Source organism: Parasteatoda tepidariorum, chromosome 12, assembly GCF_982258835.1.
Source record: "Parasteatoda tepidariorum strain Cologne lab strain chromosome 12, Ptep-v5.0, whole genome shotgun sequence".
Taxonomy (NCBI): domain Eukaryota; kingdom Metazoa; phylum Arthropoda; class Arachnida; order Araneae; family Theridiidae; genus Parasteatoda; species Parasteatoda tepidariorum.
In genome coordinates, this window is record NC_141766.1 from 56,457,145 (window position 1) to 56,476,461 (window position 19,317).

A 19,317-nucleotide genomic window follows, 5' to 3' on the forward strand; every position below is an offset into this window, starting at 1 on the left:
GTACCTGAGAAATCAAATTGCGATGAAATCGTATATTTACCGTATATTAATATTAGTCGTATATTGATATTAATCGTATATTAAGTTTAGTCCTTTATTTCGGCTAAAAGAGTTTTAAATTGGGTGAAAAAACCTTCACTCATGCTCAGATTATTATTTTGTTTGTAAAATTTAGAATTAATTAAATACCTAGCTTATGAATTTATTGCGAATAAAGTCATTGAGCTTACTTATTTGCAAAATATAGAACATATAGAATATCACACTGTAGAATTTATTCACTAGCAAAATTTGGATTTTATTAAATATAAAATTATAAAAAATATTTAGTTTCAAACTATAGAACTTGTTGCAGATCGAGCTGTAGAATTTATTTAGTAAAAGATATTAAAAAGTAAACTCAAGAAAATTTTTAAAAAATTGTGCAGTCATTAAAATTTAAGTCTACGCTGTACTAATTTTAGTGTATCTAAGCACCAAAGACGGTGCACCATATGAAACACTATATATAACTCTTGGTTCTTGTTGTTGCACACTACACTACACACTACACTAAAACTAAACTAAACTAAACTCAGTGGCTTGACAGCCCATAGAGGGCCAAGGCCTACTGTGCCCATCTCAGTTTTCTTGAACTTGAGCTCTGGGATGCAGGAGCAGATGTTCCGGTCAGGTGATCAGCCGAATTCAGAACCCCCAGTGTTTAGTTCCCAAGCATGTCAGCATGCTTGGTAGTCATTTATCAACCCACTGAAGGGATGAAAGGCTGAGTCAACCTTGCCCGGTACGAGGATCGAACCCAGGACCTGTTGCACGGGAGCGCGAAGAATTTAGGTCAAAATAAGTGAAAATATTATATTTAGCACTTAAATAATTTTTGGCAATGAAATACAGCATGAAACACCGATGGTTTTTTCGCTTTCAAATCGGATTTTCACGGACTAAGATTCTATCTTAATGGTTTGAAGGCCTAATCCGTATTAATAATTTGTGCCGTAAGTTATAATATGATTTGTAAGTTACGATATCAGAAAGTATTGCGTACTTTCTTCAGGCATAAATTTTTTTCGACGGATTTAGATTTTACTCATTTATCGACCCACTGAGGGGATGAAAGGCTGAGTCAACCTTGTCGGACCGGAGGATCGAACCAGGGACCCGACAGCGCGAAGCGCTACCACTCATCCACCGGGCGTCACACACTGCACTACAAACTACAAAAAGTCCTGCAGTGGACTGATCGATAAGACACGGTTCCCAGCAGATCACCGAAGTCAAGCATCACTGGCTGCGGTCAGTGTGCGGGTGGGTGACCACTTGGATCAGTCTGCGTAGGGACCGAGGGTGTGTGGTATTGGTCCTCGTTAAACTGTGCTACCGTAAAGTGCTCGACTTCGCGCGCAGGTCGTCGGGCTACCGAAGCGGGGGTGCCATCCCCTCCGCAGAGGATCAAAATTGTGATGGCATGTCTTCGGATCATCCTCCGGGATGTTTCCCAGACAGTCGCCAATAGCCCATTGTGCAGCTCTAGTGCGACGTAAATTAACAACAACAACAACAAACTACAAAAAAAGTAGCGACTACAGTAGTTTCATTACTTGTAGAGCGATACTTCCGACCATTCTTTATTGTTTTATTTAATTATTTATTAATTTTTTGTGTATTGTTTACTGATAACACTTATTTTCATGTGCATTAGAATCAATTTATGGTTTCATTGTCAACATATTTGGTTTAAAAAACAAGAACATTTTTAGTAATATAGTCTCATTCTTTTAAACATTTATTATTTTGTCAATTTCACATAACAGTTTTGCATTCTTTTTTTTATCTCGGCACTAAAAAAAGGGGCAACTATACACCAAATTTTTTAACAGTGAACACCACAATATTTGAAATGTATATTATTACGTCATTTGTACTCATATATTTCATAACTTTAGGTGAAACATGATAAACGGAGATGTGCCTCCCTGTTCATAAAAACTGAAGTAGTACCTTCAATATGTGGTAATGTGTCTATTTAATATAAATTTTAATTATTGTCTATTTCTTGGCACTTTCCCAAGACCTCCAACTTTCTACGCTTTTGTATTCGAGTGGTAGCTAAGTTTATGTTTATGTTATTTTCCATGCTATATAATGTTATTTTCCACACCTCTACATATAAATGATTTAAAAGACTATAGGTAACGCCACTTTGTTCCAGATCTTTCGGGGTGACGCTTTTAAAGTGCTGGCAGAATTGCCAAAAATTTGAAATCTTTGGGTTTTAAATGTCTACCAATCTATAAAATATTTTACAGAAAGCGTAGTAGTTGGTAGGCCTGTAATTGCAATAAATTACTTATATGTTAAAAAATCAAAATAGTTAATAGTTTAATAATAAAAAAAATATTTAAGAGAAATATAATCAAGATTTCTGTGATTTTAGTGATTGCCGATGTTTTGATGGAGTATGTTAAGAGTAAAATAGATCAAAATTATATGATTCTAGTGAAAGCCTATGTTTTCATGAAGAATGATGAGAGAAAAATAGTGATTTAAAATCATATGATTTTAGTGATTGCCTATGTTTTAATGGAGAATATTAAGAAAATAAAGTTTAAAATTATGTGATTTTAGTGATTGCCTATGTTTTGACGGAGAATGTTATGGGAAAATAGTTTAAATTTTTTGATTTTAGTGATTGCCTATGTTTTGATGGAGAATGTTTAAAAATAATTTAAAACTATATGATTTTAGTGATTGCCTATGTTTTGATGGAGAATGTTAAGAGAAAAATAATTTAAAATTCTGTGATTTTAGTGATTGCCTATGTTTAAATGGAGGAAGTGACTCAGAATGCGGAAGATCAGCAACACCGGATGCAGAACGATTATGGAGATGGAATCGATATTCATCCATGACAGAGGTATCATTGCAATACTTATCTATATATTTATTGAACAAATTCTAAATAAGATTCTGTTATGAGTTTAACCAATTTGTGCTTCGCTTCCCTTTAAAGCGATGGCTTCTTTTTTGATAAAAGGAGTGAAATTGGTCGCAGTTTTATTACTAGAATTTATTTTGAAAAAATAAGATAATTCTATCTAAAATTATGTATTAATTATAAAACCATTTCTACTTGGTTAAGAAGTTGAAGCACAGTGTGTTTTAAAATCTAAATTGCTAGATAACAGAATGAAATAGCTATATGGCTCAAACAAATATGTACTTCCACTATATTTATAAAAGTGTTTTTTTAATTTTATGTATAGGGCATTTTTTGTGTCTGAGGATTAATGGCAGGATTCACATAAGCCATAAAAATTTAAAAGTGGTAGTAAATTTACATCAAAGCAAATAGAAATTTCCTTTCTTAAGATCCTACCTTAACATTTAACCCTTTTGAAGGCCGTGGTAAGTATACTTACCACCACGTTTTACCACTTTTAACTTAGGTTTCCACTTTTCAATAACTTCAGCTTTCTTGAAGTGAGTTTGAATAAAATTGGTAACCATCTGTCACTTTTAAAAAACGTATAAAAGTTATAAAATACATAATTCCTTTTGAAGTTTGTAGCATTTAAGGAATTTATTTTATAAATAAAGAAAAATAAAAGTCAGTAAGTTCCTAATAGGTCATGTTAAATATATTTACCACCAAAAAAATTGCATTTTTATAAACTAAATGAGTTTTTTTTATATATCAGTTACTGTTCTTAAAAAAATTTCAATTCCAAAAATACTTTAATTTACCTTTACTAGAAATAAAGGGCCCATTAAAGGGTTACAAGGTAGGAAAGGTAGAATATTTTGAAAAGGTATATATTTTGAAAAATAGCATATAATTGTGGTCACAAATGTATTTGAAGTATTGTGCCACTTTTTAAGACGAGGCAAAGAATTATTAACCCCGTTTTCTAATAAATAGTTCGGATACCATAAAATAGTTCGGATATAATAAAATAGTTCGGATACCAATTTTTCTCTTCCAACTCTGATTATAGTCGCTCTTTAAAATGTCACTTACCTGGATAATCCACTCAGTTCTTTATATGTATATTTGAATTAGCTTAATGCATATTATATATCTAATGCATATTAATTAATTCATAATTTATGTATCTTCTTAATTTATAGATACATCCTTACCTTTTCCAATTCCTCACCGAAAATTTCACGAGAAAAGAGTGCACGATATTCGAACCAGCTCCTCAACAACCGTAAGGAAATTAATATATTTTTATTATATGCTTCAAGTTTACTTTTTGTACTTATAAATATCATTCATATCTCTCAAACTACTATTACTAAGACAAAAAACTACTAAATAACTAGTTTGGCTTCCAGTTTCATCTTTTTTACCCTAAGAGTCACCACCTTGAGAATGCATAATGACTCCCCCTTTCAAAGAGGTTATGAGACCTTTTCCCCTTGACGGAAAACACTGTAATTAAAATGGAGATGAGGGAGGGGGAAAGTTCTAAACATGTTTATCATCAGTCCCGCAGTAGACTGATCGTTAAGACATGGTTCCCAGCAGATCACCGAAGTCAAGCATCACTGGTTGCGGTCAGTGTGCGGGTGGGTGACCACTTGGATTAATCTACATAGGGACCGAGAGTGCGAGGTATTGGTCCTCGTTAAACTGTTCTACCGTAAAGTGCTCGACTTCGCGTGCAGGTCATTGGGCTACCGAAGTGAGGGTGCCATTCCCCCTGAAGAGGATCAAAATTATGATGGCTTGTCTTCAGATCATCCTCAGGGATGTTTCCCAGACCGTCGCCAATAGCCCATTGTGCAGCTCTAGTGCGTTGCAAAGTTGGCCCGCCTAATATGGTGCCCCTGAAAGAGTGGCAAACAAATACGCCCTAAAACGCATGAATTGACGTAACGTCAAATCAGGTTGCCATTGGGAAAAAATATATTATTAGCAGCATTATCTTGTCATCGCGAAATCAATACTAAAAACTAATCCCTCTATTATCCAGGGTTTCTATAAGTGTGTGTTGATATAAAATTGATAAGTGATATAAAAATGATTAATATAAAAGTGATAAGTGGTCAGCACCTTCGAAAAATCGAAATTATCTTACAACTTTATATCGACTAATAAATATTTGCAATCAAAGGGAAATATACATGGACATAATTAATCCGGATTTCAAAAATAAAAGTGAAATTAAAGTTTCGAACAATATTATGAAACATTTGATGAAAATTACATTTTCTGAAAGGCTGAGAAAAATAAGTATTATCTGAATCATTTAATGTACAGATTTATAAGAAGGATGAGCTAATGGTTTTTCCCCTTATTTTATTTAATTTGAAATCAAAATCATGCAAAACTAATATAGGGTAAACCAACCAGTGAAGGAACACTACCCAGTGAAGGAACATTTCATATATATTGATTAAAAATAAGAATTTGAAAGTTTTTCTTTAGATTGATTGGTAACAATAGCTTACCGTCAAACAATAGGAAGTCATCTAGCAATGTTTTGGATTACCTGGTCCAATAGACTTCTCTGGAAAAATTTTTGAATTTGTTATTATCTCTGCAACACCTTGTTTCTTTGAAAAAATTATAAGATGAGTGTTTGTATTGATATCTTTGAAGTGGAATTAATTGCATGTAATAGTTTTATTTTTCTCACTGTGAAAAAGAAAATTCAAAATATAGTTATTGAAGTTACGTTTTATTTTTTTTAAGCATCATAGCATAATAAAGTACTGAGATAAGGGGGTGTTTATTCACTGGATCACCAAACGATGAAAAACCAGTGAAGGAACAAGTGTTCCTTTGCTGGGTTTTTTTCTAAGTTAATGAAAATAAAAGATAAACTTTAATTTTCTTGTACCTTTAGTGATGTTTCGCATCAAAAGTATGTAAAAAATACGAAAAACATCTTCTAATCAGTGAGGGAACAGGCATGTTCCTTTACTGGGCATAGATTTCCCAGTGAATGAACAGTATGTGTTAATATGTTGACACTTTAATTTTCAATTCATGATTACAAAAAAAAGTTAACATTTTCCAAGTACTTATATGTTATAATTTCAAGCATAGGTTTGTTTTTAAATATTTGTATGGCTTATAAATTCATAAAGAGCATTAAAAAATAACCAAAATTAAGTGTTCCTTTACTGGGTATTCATTCACTGGTAAGAGCTGTTCCTTCACTTGGTCTTCTTACTACTTGTTATTTAAACCTCCAAAACTTTAAAACAATATTATGTAAGTTCTCTACACTTTTTTTACATAATTTGCTATTAGTAGCAAATATGTTGACACTTTCATTTAACTAAAATTACGAATTTTGAAATTAATGCGATTTTTTAAAAGGCAAGCGAGGCTTAAGTGTTCCTTCACTGGTTAGTTTACCCTAGATTGGTCATGTTAAAATGAAAGTGAAAGGGAAGACAATTATTTAGACTAAACTTACACAGATTGCCAATTTATGTTAATTTTCCTGATTTATAAATAACCCTGAAAATGTCACTACACTCTTATACTGTGAATACTTTATATTTTTTCCAGAATAAAGAAAACGTGTTATTATTTTATATTTATATATTTAATATAAAAAATGTTCTTTTCGAATGATATAAATAAATTAAATAATATTATTTATTATGCAGGAACTGTATATGTGGTGGTACTTTTAAAGAACACAAATCAAATGCTGTTTTTGAAAGTGTGTTGCCTGGAAGTTTTGATAAAAGAAAAACTTTAACAACTAATGAGGGTCCAAGAATTAAAAGTTATCCAACCAATGCTTATGGAAAAATAGAATTTCAAATGGATGGACTTGGTCTTCTAAAACCTGCTAAAGTAAGTTTATACCAATAGTTTCAAGAAAAGTAATAATAAGTTGCTGCGTTTTGCTTAGGAAACTAGATTTATTCTGAGCAAGTTTCAATATTTCAGAGCGCTCGTCTTCCAATGTGGTGACCTTAGTTTTGAATCTTGGTCTCCTGGATCACACAGACAATAGTTCTGGCGTAAAATGTCCTCAATGTTGGACGGATCATGGGTTAGAATCCCCTTGACGCTGGGCTCCCTCAAAAAGTGTTCTACGAAGCTTAGTTTGTCCCAATGCTTCATCCGGAAGTTTCGTTGTCTTCTGGGGTAGGTTCAAAATAACAAGGCAACAGAGTTGAACATCGATAGTTGTAAACTCACAGTTGGGATTCTGTTCCATGTCGGTGATAAAAATAAATATAATAAAATAAGGAGATAGAGGTCTGGTAAGAAAAGCTGTGAAATTATGTTTTAAAAATTATCACAATTAGCGAAACTCTGAAAACTAAACTAAATTCAGGTATACTAAACTTTTTAACTTGATTGATCTCTCATGCAGCAAAAAAACATTGATTTTTTTAAAATTTTCGACAGTGTGCAGCGCCATTCTCGACAAACTTTGTAACTAATTTTGAAAATTGACGAGAAAATGTCTGGTTTCTTAGCTAGAAAGCAGTAAACTGTGAATTTTACTTCCTTCTTTTTTATGCAATTTTTCATCTTTTCTTTATCTTTCATCTTTCTGTGGATTATCAATTCAAATACTTTCTTTAAGAATTCTTTCATTTACTATTATATCGATTACTATGACTCCATTCTTTCAATTTTTATTCGCTAAATTATCAATTTCTGTGAGCACGATATGTGCTTACAAAAACATGAAATAGATTTTTTTTAAATTTGCTTATTAATTTCTGATAGAATAAAAACACTTAGAAAGTAGACTTATTATATTTTTGCTTCAGCACAAAAAAAGTTAACAAGAGCGCTTTTTCTTAATGCGAATTTCTTTCCTTTCCTTTTCTTTTATCTATTTCGAAAAAAAGTTAACAAGAAAATCACAAAAAAAGCTAATTAAGAAAAGTTAATAAAAGAATTGGATATTTTTTGTTGCTTATAAATTTCTGATAGCATAAAAAGAATCAATAATTATTATATGTAAGGTTACAGCACTTACAGCATAAAGTCTCCAATTTGGTAAAAACTTACAAACAATTTACATAGCTGTCAACCCAGAAGTATTAGCTTCCACGAATATTTAACGCGGTAGCCGAAGAACATTTTAAGTTAAACTTAGTTTGTTTCATTTTGCCTGCACTTAAAAACTTCGCAGCATAATTAATAGTTTTTTTTATATGTATTTAAATTGCTTGTATGCAAAAAAACAGAATATGTAATCATAACATTTACTACCAATCTAAATATTCAAATTAAAGTATTTCATGCATTATCACCTATTATTATTAAGAAATGCATTATCACCTTTTTTCAACCACTCCCTACGTACCAGAGAAATGGGGTCACTTAGTATTTACTTACGAGAGTCTTAAAATTCCTGCTTAGTAAATTGCTTAACTGTGTTACTTACATAGGAAAACTGAATGCAGCTTTAAAATCAGCTATGTTAACCAATTTAATATCCGTACAAAAATATAACTCAATGGAAATCAAAATAGAATTTTTCCCCAGTATTATTGTATAGTGTTTGTTTTCACTTCTGTTGCTTTTATAATAGGATTTAGACATGAAAACAGTTTATATAACTAGAGGTGCTGACTTTCTTATTATTAACACGTTGAATGCCATGGAGGAATCCGGCGAAGACAAGATTATTAGAAGTACTTAATTCGAGTAAATATTTATTTTTTTAAAAAATTATTATCGTTACTAAAATGGTTTGAAGAAATTAATGCAATATAGAACACACAAAAATAGTTTTATTTATATACACAGAGATGCCAACTTGCTCCGGACAGCGAATAAATATTTTCAAGCGGTAGTTTATTAATTGTGATTCTTAGTTTAATGAATTCAATTTAGTAGATTTTTATCCACCAATAATTCGTAGGCTTATATAATTCAACTCTTTTTTCAAATATGTCATGCTAAACCTTTTCAACAACTAGCAAAATCTGTCTAATATTTGCAAATTTAGTTTGTGGTAATTTACCATTTGGCCAGGCGAGCAAGCCATATAAAATTATCGTGGCATTCAACGTGTTAAGAGTTACACATTTTTATGCATTTCTGAATTATTTTTCTTTCTGTAGTACATCAGGTTGTCAGATGATAATTGTTTGGAATCTTTGGTGACTTTAATGCAAGATTATTGGAAAATGAATGAACCAAAGCCTCCTCAATTTATTGTATCAGTTATTGGAAATACAGCATCTTTTGTTGACGATCAAGAATGGAAAGAATCATTTGGTGATACTTTAGTAAAAGTAAATACTTCGTTCGTTCATTTTGTGAAGTACATAATTATTTGAAATTTTTATATCTCACGAGTTAAACTGCCTTAATTTTAAGCTGTTTATACAAGTTTCAGGTATAAATGGACAACAGACAACCTTACGATCCCTTATGACTTAAAGTCTATCTTCAACTGTTAGATTTTTTGAAGGTTTTGTTAACTGAACTGTTGAACTATTTTCTGAAAATATTACATTTATCATACTATTGCAATTGCATGTTAAAAATGTATAAGGTTTAATCATATTTAATTGAATCCAATCAATTTAACGATCCCTTACAACCTTACGATCCTTACGATCCCTTACAACCCTTACAACCTTACGATAACAACCTTACGATCCCTTATGACCTAAAGTCTATCTTCAACTGTTAGATTTTTCGAAGGTTTTGTTAACTGAACTGTTGAACTATTTTCTGAAAATATTACATTTATCATACTATTGCAATTGCATGGTAAAAATGTATAAGGTTTAATCATATTTAATTAAATCCAATAAATTTAAAGCTAATCCATACACTGAATCAAATCCTGTTTGGTCAATTTAACCGAAACTTCAACACAAAAATTAAAAATAGTTATTCAAGATAAAAAAAAAATTCATTTCTTTTTCAAAAAATATTGCTAATTATGTTAAAAAATAAATATAATAATTAAATATAATCTATAAATTTTTAATTGATGTAAAAACTATGCTATTAAAGGTGAAAAAAAATCCCTTTCAATAAGATGAAAACCTAGTTAAGAAATAGAGAAGAGGGGGGTTAGTGAAGAAATGGGGCTGCAGTAGGCAAATTATGCCATCAATAATATGTTTACTACGCGTCCATTGTACGTTCAATAAGTCTCCCCTTCTATATCACGTTTAATATCACTTTCAATAAGAAAATCGGAATTAGAAGTAGAGAGGAGATTAGGCCCACTGTGAGCATGGGATTCCAGGGAATACTCACCCCTAGGACACCTATGACGTTGACCCCTCTTTGCAATAGTTCGAGTAGGACCAATACGTCCTAGGGAAGGCCTCCGCACGGGTTACCACAAGCAAGAAATTTGATTCTTTAGTAGTCAAAGCGTAATGCATACCTGCCAACTTTTAATCCCTTCCATTATGATTTTTCCCAGTGGTATTGAAATGGAATTAAAATTTCAATTTTAAGCAACAAAATACGTCGTATTTGCAAAAGCTTAAGATGATGACCATGATAGTAACACATATTAGTATATATGCTTAATTCTTTTAAGAATAGTGGTGATCAAAATCATTTAAAAATTAAGTTAATAAAAGTAAAGAAAATATATATCTACTACAACTTTAAATATAAAAATAAAATTTTACGCCAAATGCGTGAAAGTTGGCAGATATGGTAATGGCATCTTTTTTGTATTTACAACCACTGCATAGCTTAGTAACCCGATCTCAGTGTCTTATTTTTCATCCACTGCGTAGTTTATGTTCGTTACGTCGGTCTACTAAATTGATCAGTGGTGAAGTCTTCTTTCTTTTAGGAGGTATTGGTAGTACACTTTGGTCAGAGAGTTAAAGCAAAAAGAGGTTAATAGAAGAGGTTAACAAAAAGAGTGTTAACGAATATTGTTCCCTCACACGGATTAACTGCGGACGCTGGATTAATCAATATATAAAGCAAGAAAATCGTTCATTGAATTTTTTAATAACAATTAAAATGCAAATTTCATTACAAAGTCTTAATTACAAAAGATAAAGTTAAAAGAATTATCCATAAAATGAGACAAGATTTGTGTTTTTGCAACCATTCGTTCTGGCTTCAAGGCAAAAATTGGTAAAATTTTTTGAAAAAAACCCCTCCTTCAACGAATTCTTACGATTGATGGCAGGGTTTAAATATTATTTCCTTGAACTAAAACCTTCCAAATATCAGTTTTATTCCAAATAGCTCCTTTTTAGGGAGTGCCGGGAAAGGTTAGATGGAAAAAAAATTTATCCATGTTAATTATAAATGTACATTTTATTTGTGCTACTTTTTAAAACTGTATCTTTTTGTAATGTACAACCAATTTTCTTTTCTTAATTTTTAGAAATATAGAAATTGGTTTGGTTGAAGCCTTATCACATAACTAACTAATAATTATTAGATTACTACTTGACTAACCAGAAGGCTCAAGAACTAGATGTTTTTAATTACTATTTTTTTTCTTGGGATTAGGAAAATAAATCTCATTATAAGTATATTAAATCTCATCAAATTTACTGATATAGTTTTGTTTCTTTCTGATTGATTCACGCATAGCTTGAGGTTTTCTGTAGTCAAAAATAAGTTTAAATAAATATTAACGTAACAGAATAGTTGAATCCTTTTACACATTGTTTTCATTGCAGTCTTATAAGCGTCAGGAGATGAGAAATTTTTAATGGATGAAAATTAATTTAAAAATAGTTCACAGACATTTTCTGACAATTAGGGTGAAGTGCAATTTAATCCTTTCATGTGCAAGTTGAGTTCATGAAGATAATTCTTTTTAGGGTTTGATTAAAATAGCAGAAATACTTCTATACTATTTCTATGTACACAATTTTTCTCTCAGAAAAAATGTTTCAAAATATTTTATATGACAAAACTGTTGGCACAATTTGGGAGATAATGCTTGAATTTTAAGAAAATGTCCATTTTTTTAATCTGCATCGATCAAAATAATCGCAAGAAGTTAAAAGCTGATGTCTTTTTTTCAATACCATTATAATTAAAAAAGCATTCTTATATAAATATTGCAATTCAATAGAATGATTTCAAAATTGCTGGTATTGAATTTAAAAACGAAAAATGTTCAATATTCAAGTACACGTAGTAAAAAAGCAAACTACCTCGGCCTCATAATAAATGGCAAACTAATATAATAAATAGCATAGACCGTATATATCAAAAATATAATAGATAAAGCAAATACAGCAACAATAATAATACAACCACTCATCTACAACCAGAATATGTCATTAAAACAAAGAAATCTGCTCTATGCATCGATGATCAGACCATTTCTCACATATGCCTTACCTGCCTGGACAACCATACCGGAATACTTCATGCAAAAGCTCAACCAATGCCGAAACAAAATACTAAGAAAAATAACCTGTTCCAGATGGTTCATCAGAAATGCAAATACTCAAAAAGACCTCAAAATTCCGATTCTATCACAATATATTCCTAAATTAAATGCAGATTTCTTCGATAAGGCCAAAAAATTTAATATTACAATCATCATAATAAATTAAAGTTTTAAAAAATTTCTTATCACAGATCCACCAATAACATCATCTTCAACAACTACAATATTGAAAGTTTCATCAAGCGTTTCTCCACGTTGACCATTAACCAGCATCCAAAACTCAAGTCACACATAAGCTGCTCCGTTTCTTTTTCATTATTATTATTTATTCAAGCAAAGTCTTTGAATCCCCCTGACAGCAACCACATTGCCTGCTGACCTCAACGAAACCAAACAAAATGACGAATACTACACGATGAATGGGATAGGGGTAAACAAGACCAGGGCTAAAGAGAATACAAGGGCTAGTTCACTCCACTCTTAGAGCTGAAGCTACGATTTCCCTCCTCATGACGTCACTGTGTCCACAGATCTCGGAGATCGCAAGCAAAGATATGATAACTTTGCATCTTTCTCTTTGTAAAAATAAGTTAGACTTTTTCTGGTTATTAGCTTTCAAACCTTACGTAATTAACACATTATTTCCGTTCATAAACATAGTTCAAAAAAAACTTTCTTGGTTATTAAATTAAAAAAATACCATTTTAAACTTATAAAAATGTTTTGCTAGTTGGTGAAAATGACACGATAAATACTTTATTTTAAAAAGTTCAGTTTTAACTTTAACTATTAAGAAAAATGAAGGCATATATCGACACTTTTTTAATCAACATATTCTTTTATAAAGATAAGTTAAGTTAAATTTAGAATCCCTGATTTTAAAACATGTCGTAAATAGCAATTTGTTCATACTTAATCATTAGGAAACATCAACCTTAAACGCTAATTACTGAAACAAAATAATAATTTCAGTTCATAATGACATTAGAAATTTTACAATTGTTTATAGACATTTAAATTTACGATGATATAATTTATATATATTTAAATTGAAGAGAATATAATTTTTTTAAAAAATTATAAATATTTAGAATAACTACATTAAAAAATATGTTATGAAATTAGGAGAATTTCAACTATATACTATATATTTTATTTATACTTTTTACTTACATTTCAATTTTCTTTGACTTTATCTATTTTTTAATTCTTTTCACCTGCCTTTCTTTACGAAGTAACGAGGCGGTTTCTATTTAGATAATGAATTTTTATAAAAGTTCTTTACGACAGAATAAACGTATTGCTGTTTTATATTAACTGTGTCATTTCGGAATCCATTCTTTACATAGTTGTTCATTTACTTTAGGGAACACGTGAAAAATTATACTTTTTCCTTTTGTTTTTATATCAGAATTTTTGCAAGTTGCAATCGCGCAAACTGGCATTTCGATAATAGTTTTAAATTCTTGTAAATTCACTGCAAAAACTGAGGAAAGTTATTATAGAAAATAACAAATGTCTTAGAATATCTCGCAAAAAGAAATGATCCAATATTAGTTAGAGCTAGTAAGGTCAAACGCTCCGTTCTTGAAGTAAAAGTGCGAGCTTTGCGCCAAAGTGACGTCACTAGAGTGACGTCGGAGAATCGGCGCGGCGAGAGATACTTCAAAGGAGTGAACCAGCCCTTCTATTCTCTTTAGCCCTGAAACAAGACAAGGTATTGAATCTAAAAAGAAGTTATTTATTTCCTCTTCATTATAGACAATCCGAACTTTGCCTGGGTAAAAATAATATTATTTCTAAAAGCTTCTAGCATGATCTTTCAAATTGAGCCAACTGTTATGTCATGTAGAATCTTCTAAAATATTTGTTGTAAAAGAAACATTGTTTACATGGGTAATGGGCCAGTATAGAAGTGTTAAGATATTTTTGATAAGCTTTCGTATCTGTTCATAAAATATGAAGGAATTTTCTAATTTATTAAATCCAAAAATAATTATATTTATGAGGATATTACTGTGGACAATGTTTGAGTATGCGTTGATTGGAAAGAATCTGAAATATTAGAAGAAGTTTCAGCTTCTGGTTATGTACCAGAAAAAGAAGATGACGAAACAGAAGAATTTTATGAAAACGTAAAATCGAATGAAGAAAGGCAAAGATATCGAAATTACTGTTTTTTGGAATAAATACACGTTTTACAACATTTAAATTGCTAGCACAGCTATCATGTCATACCATTTTGAAAAACGTTTTTTTTAATCGCAATATATGCCAAACAAAAAAATTTAAATTTAAAGTAGTTATATAAAAGAGTGTAAAAACGCTATTTGAATATTTTTAATGCTCAAGTGAAAGATTAATTCAAACATTTTTGATTATGTCGAAATTACTACTGCGAATAACTACTGCGTTGTGAATTTTTTTTCCTGGGCATAGCACCTCCATCACTATTAAGGTGCCATTATTGAGATTTCTAATAGGATAATCGCAAACTTATCTCTCAACTTTTCCAACTTTATTTATAAACCTTATTTCTGAAAACGAGTTTTGTTCTGAATAGCGTAAATTTGAAATGTAAGCTTTGGCGAGTTTTAAAATATCCTTTTCGAAGCTTTACCACCAATTGTTTCGGTTTCCCCTTGATTCTGGTAAACCTGGAGGTTATCAATTATATAAATATTATGCTTTTTATTGTAGGCCTTATGGACTGGTAATGCATGGTTGTTGACAGGAGGACTGAATTATGGATTAGTGAAAGTAGTTGGGGACGCTGTAAGAAAAAGACAATATTTACTCTCAACTAAAGATCGAATGATTCATGGTATTCGATGCATCGGTGTCACGAAATGGGGATGCGTGGAAAATAGTGATTTGCTTATTAACACTGAAGCAAAAGTATGATCTATTTTTTTAAAATTTATTTATAATCTTTGAGATAAAATAATATCTTAAGCACATTCGTCGATTTAAATTCTGTTAACAAATTGCATGCTGGTCTTAAAATTTTGTTCTAATACATGGATGTCAACTTGCACCACTTGGCAGAATTCTTTTTTCTTGTGGTAGTTAACGTCATGTTTCAATGCATGATTCTAGGTTTAGAAATTTCGATTCAAATCTATTTAGGCTATGGCTAAATATAAATAATTCAAAAATTCGTATAAAACTCGATTTCAATCCAACTATCTCGTGGTGAGCTTTTGTAAACGTTGGCAAAACTCACTATTTTTCTGCAAATTTTAGCTTTTAGTACTCTACCTCTTTAAGCAAACTTTCTCCGAATTTGAAGTAATCAGAAAAATCATTTTAGAAAGTTTAGTGGTATATTGGTACTAAGGGTGCTTCCTATTACGGACGAGATAAACATAAGCATTTTAACTAATAATCGAACTTATTTAAATTATCTTTAATTTATTTTCAAAAAGATGCATTTAATTATTGTAATGCACTGATTTGACAATTATATTAGCGGGCTCTGCAAATTAGTCACCATATCAAAAAACAACACCTTGACAAATAATTTGTTACTTGGATTCCAGCGCCCTACCAAGTAGGCTATCCCAGCCTCAATTAAAATAATGGTTAGAGATTTAGGAAATTTTTCGTCTATTTGTAGATGAAACGAGATATTTTAACTACCAGGTAATGGTTAGAAGTAATAATATTTAGATCTAAAACTGATTGCGGTGTTACACAGAAGGAAAAGTTTCAAGATACATGACTAGTGCCCCAAGAGCTATCAGCAACAGACTGCTAATGAAGGATCTAGACATAGAAGAAATTAACTGCTTCATTGCCAAACTCAACTGTAAATTCTATAGCGACGCTAGAAACTGTACGGCCTCGAATTTCAATCATTTGCTAGACATCAGCTTAATAGACGACAACATTAAATATAGCCCAGTAACCGCATTCCTCATGTCAGATTGTATCATATCAAAATATTACAAATGATAATATCACTGACTTTTTTTTAAAAATTCTTTTTACCACATACCTGCCAACTTTTAATCTTTTCGAGGATGATTTTCCCCGGTGGTAGTTTAATAAAATTTAAATTACAGTATTAGGCAGAGACATAAGCTGTATAATGAAAAAGCTTTTACGAATTATCGCATACTCATACTCATATGTGTTGGTTATCTTAGCGTCAGCTCCGCTAGGGGCTCTAACTAATTCATCTGAGTGGAAATAAGAATTATCGCATCCGTATTACATATTATTATATATTCTTAATTTTTTTAAAAATAGTGGTAAACAAAAAGATTAAAAATTTATTTTTCAATTTGCAAGGAATATATAGATAGCATACACTTTACTACCACTTTAAAAATAGAAATAAAATTTTACGCCAAATGCGTAAAAGTTGGCAGGTATGTTACCAGTATAAGCTTATTTCTTCATGACTTATGAGCACAGAACAAACCAGTATAAGAATAAGATGAATCGGTTGGTGGCGCTACGCACCAAATACCGAGGTACCCTACATATCCAGCATCCAGCATCCAGATTACGGTGTTTTTGTTAAATTAAAGTGAAAATCGAAACATTTCATTTAAAATTTAGCATGACAAAAAAATAAAGCTAATGTTAAGCATTTTGGAATATAGGCTTAAGAAAATGTGTCTTCTACTCTTTGACTTTTACTAGATCGTGTTTGAGAGGTGTCATTTTACGCATAACTGAGCTGAAGTCATAATATTAATTATATATTAAATTTAATTCGATTAAAATGATTAGTTGGATAGCTTTAATAAATAATTATATGACAGGAAAAAAATATTTCTTAAAAAAATAATTTGATTAAAAGCAAGTGACTCAAGTATCATACTTTCTGGAGAATGGCTCATATAGCTAATTAAAACCCGCTGATATTGTAAAACTCTTAAATTGTATTTGTTTTTTAATATATAACTAGTTCTTTATTTATTTTAGGAAATGCATTATTCAAGATACAAAGTAAAGCCACATCAAAAATTAGAAAGTGGTCGAGCTTATTTAAATCCGGGACATACACATTTTTTATTAGTTGATGATGGTACAAAAAGAATATGCAAAGGAACTGAAGTTTTTCGTGTCGAACTCATGCATAAGATTTCATCGACCAAAGAAGAGGAAGGTAATGTGACTTGTCCAGTGCCATCTATATCTTTTAGATGAAGTTAAAAGAACTTAAGAGATTATTTTCTTTTTAAATACTCGAAATTTGACATTTAATTACAAAGCTAAATCGAGAATCCATTTTATAATTTATTTTTTAACACATTAAACCCTAGCGCTGTTTTTGTTGATTCACGGTTTCTTTTTTCAAATAAAAAAAGGCGTCAGGACTTTAAGATTTATTTCACAGAAAAAGAGATATTTTTGTTTACCACCATATATTCTTAATTAAAATATTTATTTTGAATCTGAGGTAAAAGGGCAGAGCTTCTTTAAAGCTACAGCAAGATGATTACGTGGTAGTAAACTAAAAAATCTTAAAAGAGAAGATTGCTTACTACTATACTTCTTGAAAAATATTTTGTAGACTGAGAGGCAAATTAAAACTTTCCGAATTTATGGTAATTTTGCCAACATTTTCAAAGCAACTTCACGAGAGCGCGGGAACAAAGTTGCTAAAATTTTTGATTATTCAGAGAAAGTACGTTTTGTTTTTGATTTCCTCACCTAAAATATCATCTACAAAATTTATTAGCTGGTTTGAGGTCCTCTCTCGAAACATAAGGATTGAGTTCCAGTGGTTTTTATGCAATTATGCACAATTATTTTATGCATAATAGCCTAGTAACATTAAAGTAATTATGCATGAAATTAGTCTTGTGCTAATTACTTTAGTGTTATACAGTTATTATTACCTGGTGAATTTAAAAATATAAAACAATTTACTTATTTTGATAAAGTTTAATTATAATATTTTGTTTATAAATTAAGTAATGTAAGTAATTAGTATTTTCTTTATAGTATAATTATTATTAAAATATGCGCAATTGCTTTATGCATAATTGCGTTAAAACCTAGTTACATTAAAGTCTTATGCATAATTACTTTAACCCTTTCAATACGGTGAGAAATCAGCAGGGGTGAAAGCGAGACGGAAAAGAGGAAATGCTGGTAGTAAAACCATTTCAGTTATAGCTAGTTTTGGGAAGGTGCTTACTTATTCTTTTTTTAAATTTTTCAACAATATCTATTTTATCTTGGAAAAGAAGCAGTTTTATATATATGCCAGAATTATAAAAGAAATTTTGATAGTTACAGATATTTCATTTTTTTCGAAAAAAATGCTGGAATGAAATGTTTTACGTGCCAGGTTTTTCTCTTTTCCGTCTTGCTATATAAGGGCTTTCACCCATGGACTGGCACAGCACATGTCCCGTCCGGTGCGAAAGGGTTAAAGAAATGCAGTCAATATTACGTCGTCTATGTCAAAAACAAGTTATGTATCTCTCTTGAAACTTTCATACGTCAATAGTATATGAAATAAAAACAATCTATTCATGTTTTCCTTCCTCATACAATCATATTTCGGTGTATCAACGCTTATTGCAAGGTATGATCATCTGTTATTTAATTTTGCCTTATGATACAAAGCAATATTTTGAGAAAATCCCTTATCAGTTTGAGTTTTCTTTCAAGAAGTACGAAAACTACTTAAAAAATGACTTGAAAAGTTTTAAATTTTTAAGATATTCAAATCGTATTTTTTATTAGTTGACAAATACGGTTCAAATAAAATTAAAGAAGAAACAAATTAAAATTTTTCCTGCGCATGTGCTGTATAAAATAACTACTTCAACTACATTACTCATATCTTACCCAGTTTTAAACAAATTTTTCTTAAACTTTAAATCAATAATTTTGCAATTAATTTTAAATTGCTACAAAAATTTTGCTTAATTTTAAAGCAGAAAAGCGTGAAACAAAAAATGAGTTTTTTTTATAAAAATGCCAATATATCCATAAA

The 19,317-nt window shown here is 30.6% G+C and overlaps 1 protein-coding gene across 1 annotated transcript in view; it reads left to right on the forward strand.

Moving 5' to 3' along the window:
- The first annotated feature begins 1,941 nt into the window (after positions 1-1,941).
- LOC107439090 (transient receptor potential cation channel subfamily M member 1) overlaps positions 1,942-19,317 on the forward strand; it is a 49,661-nt gene continuing 32,285 nt past the window's right edge. The window contains exons 1-7 of the mRNA XM_087155941.1: positions 1,942-2,010; positions 2,809-2,914; positions 4,129-4,211; positions 6,631-6,823; positions 9,064-9,237; positions 15,051-15,248; positions 17,289-17,472. Coding sequence (XP_087012067.1) covers positions 2,006-2,010; positions 2,809-2,914; positions 4,129-4,211; positions 6,631-6,823; positions 9,064-9,237; positions 15,051-15,248; positions 17,289-17,472 — 943 coding nt within the window. The 5' untranslated portion in view covers positions 1,942-2,005. The remainder of the gene's footprint in view (positions 2,011-2,808; positions 2,915-4,128; positions 4,212-6,630; positions 6,824-9,063; positions 9,238-15,050; positions 15,249-17,288; positions 17,473-19,317) is intronic.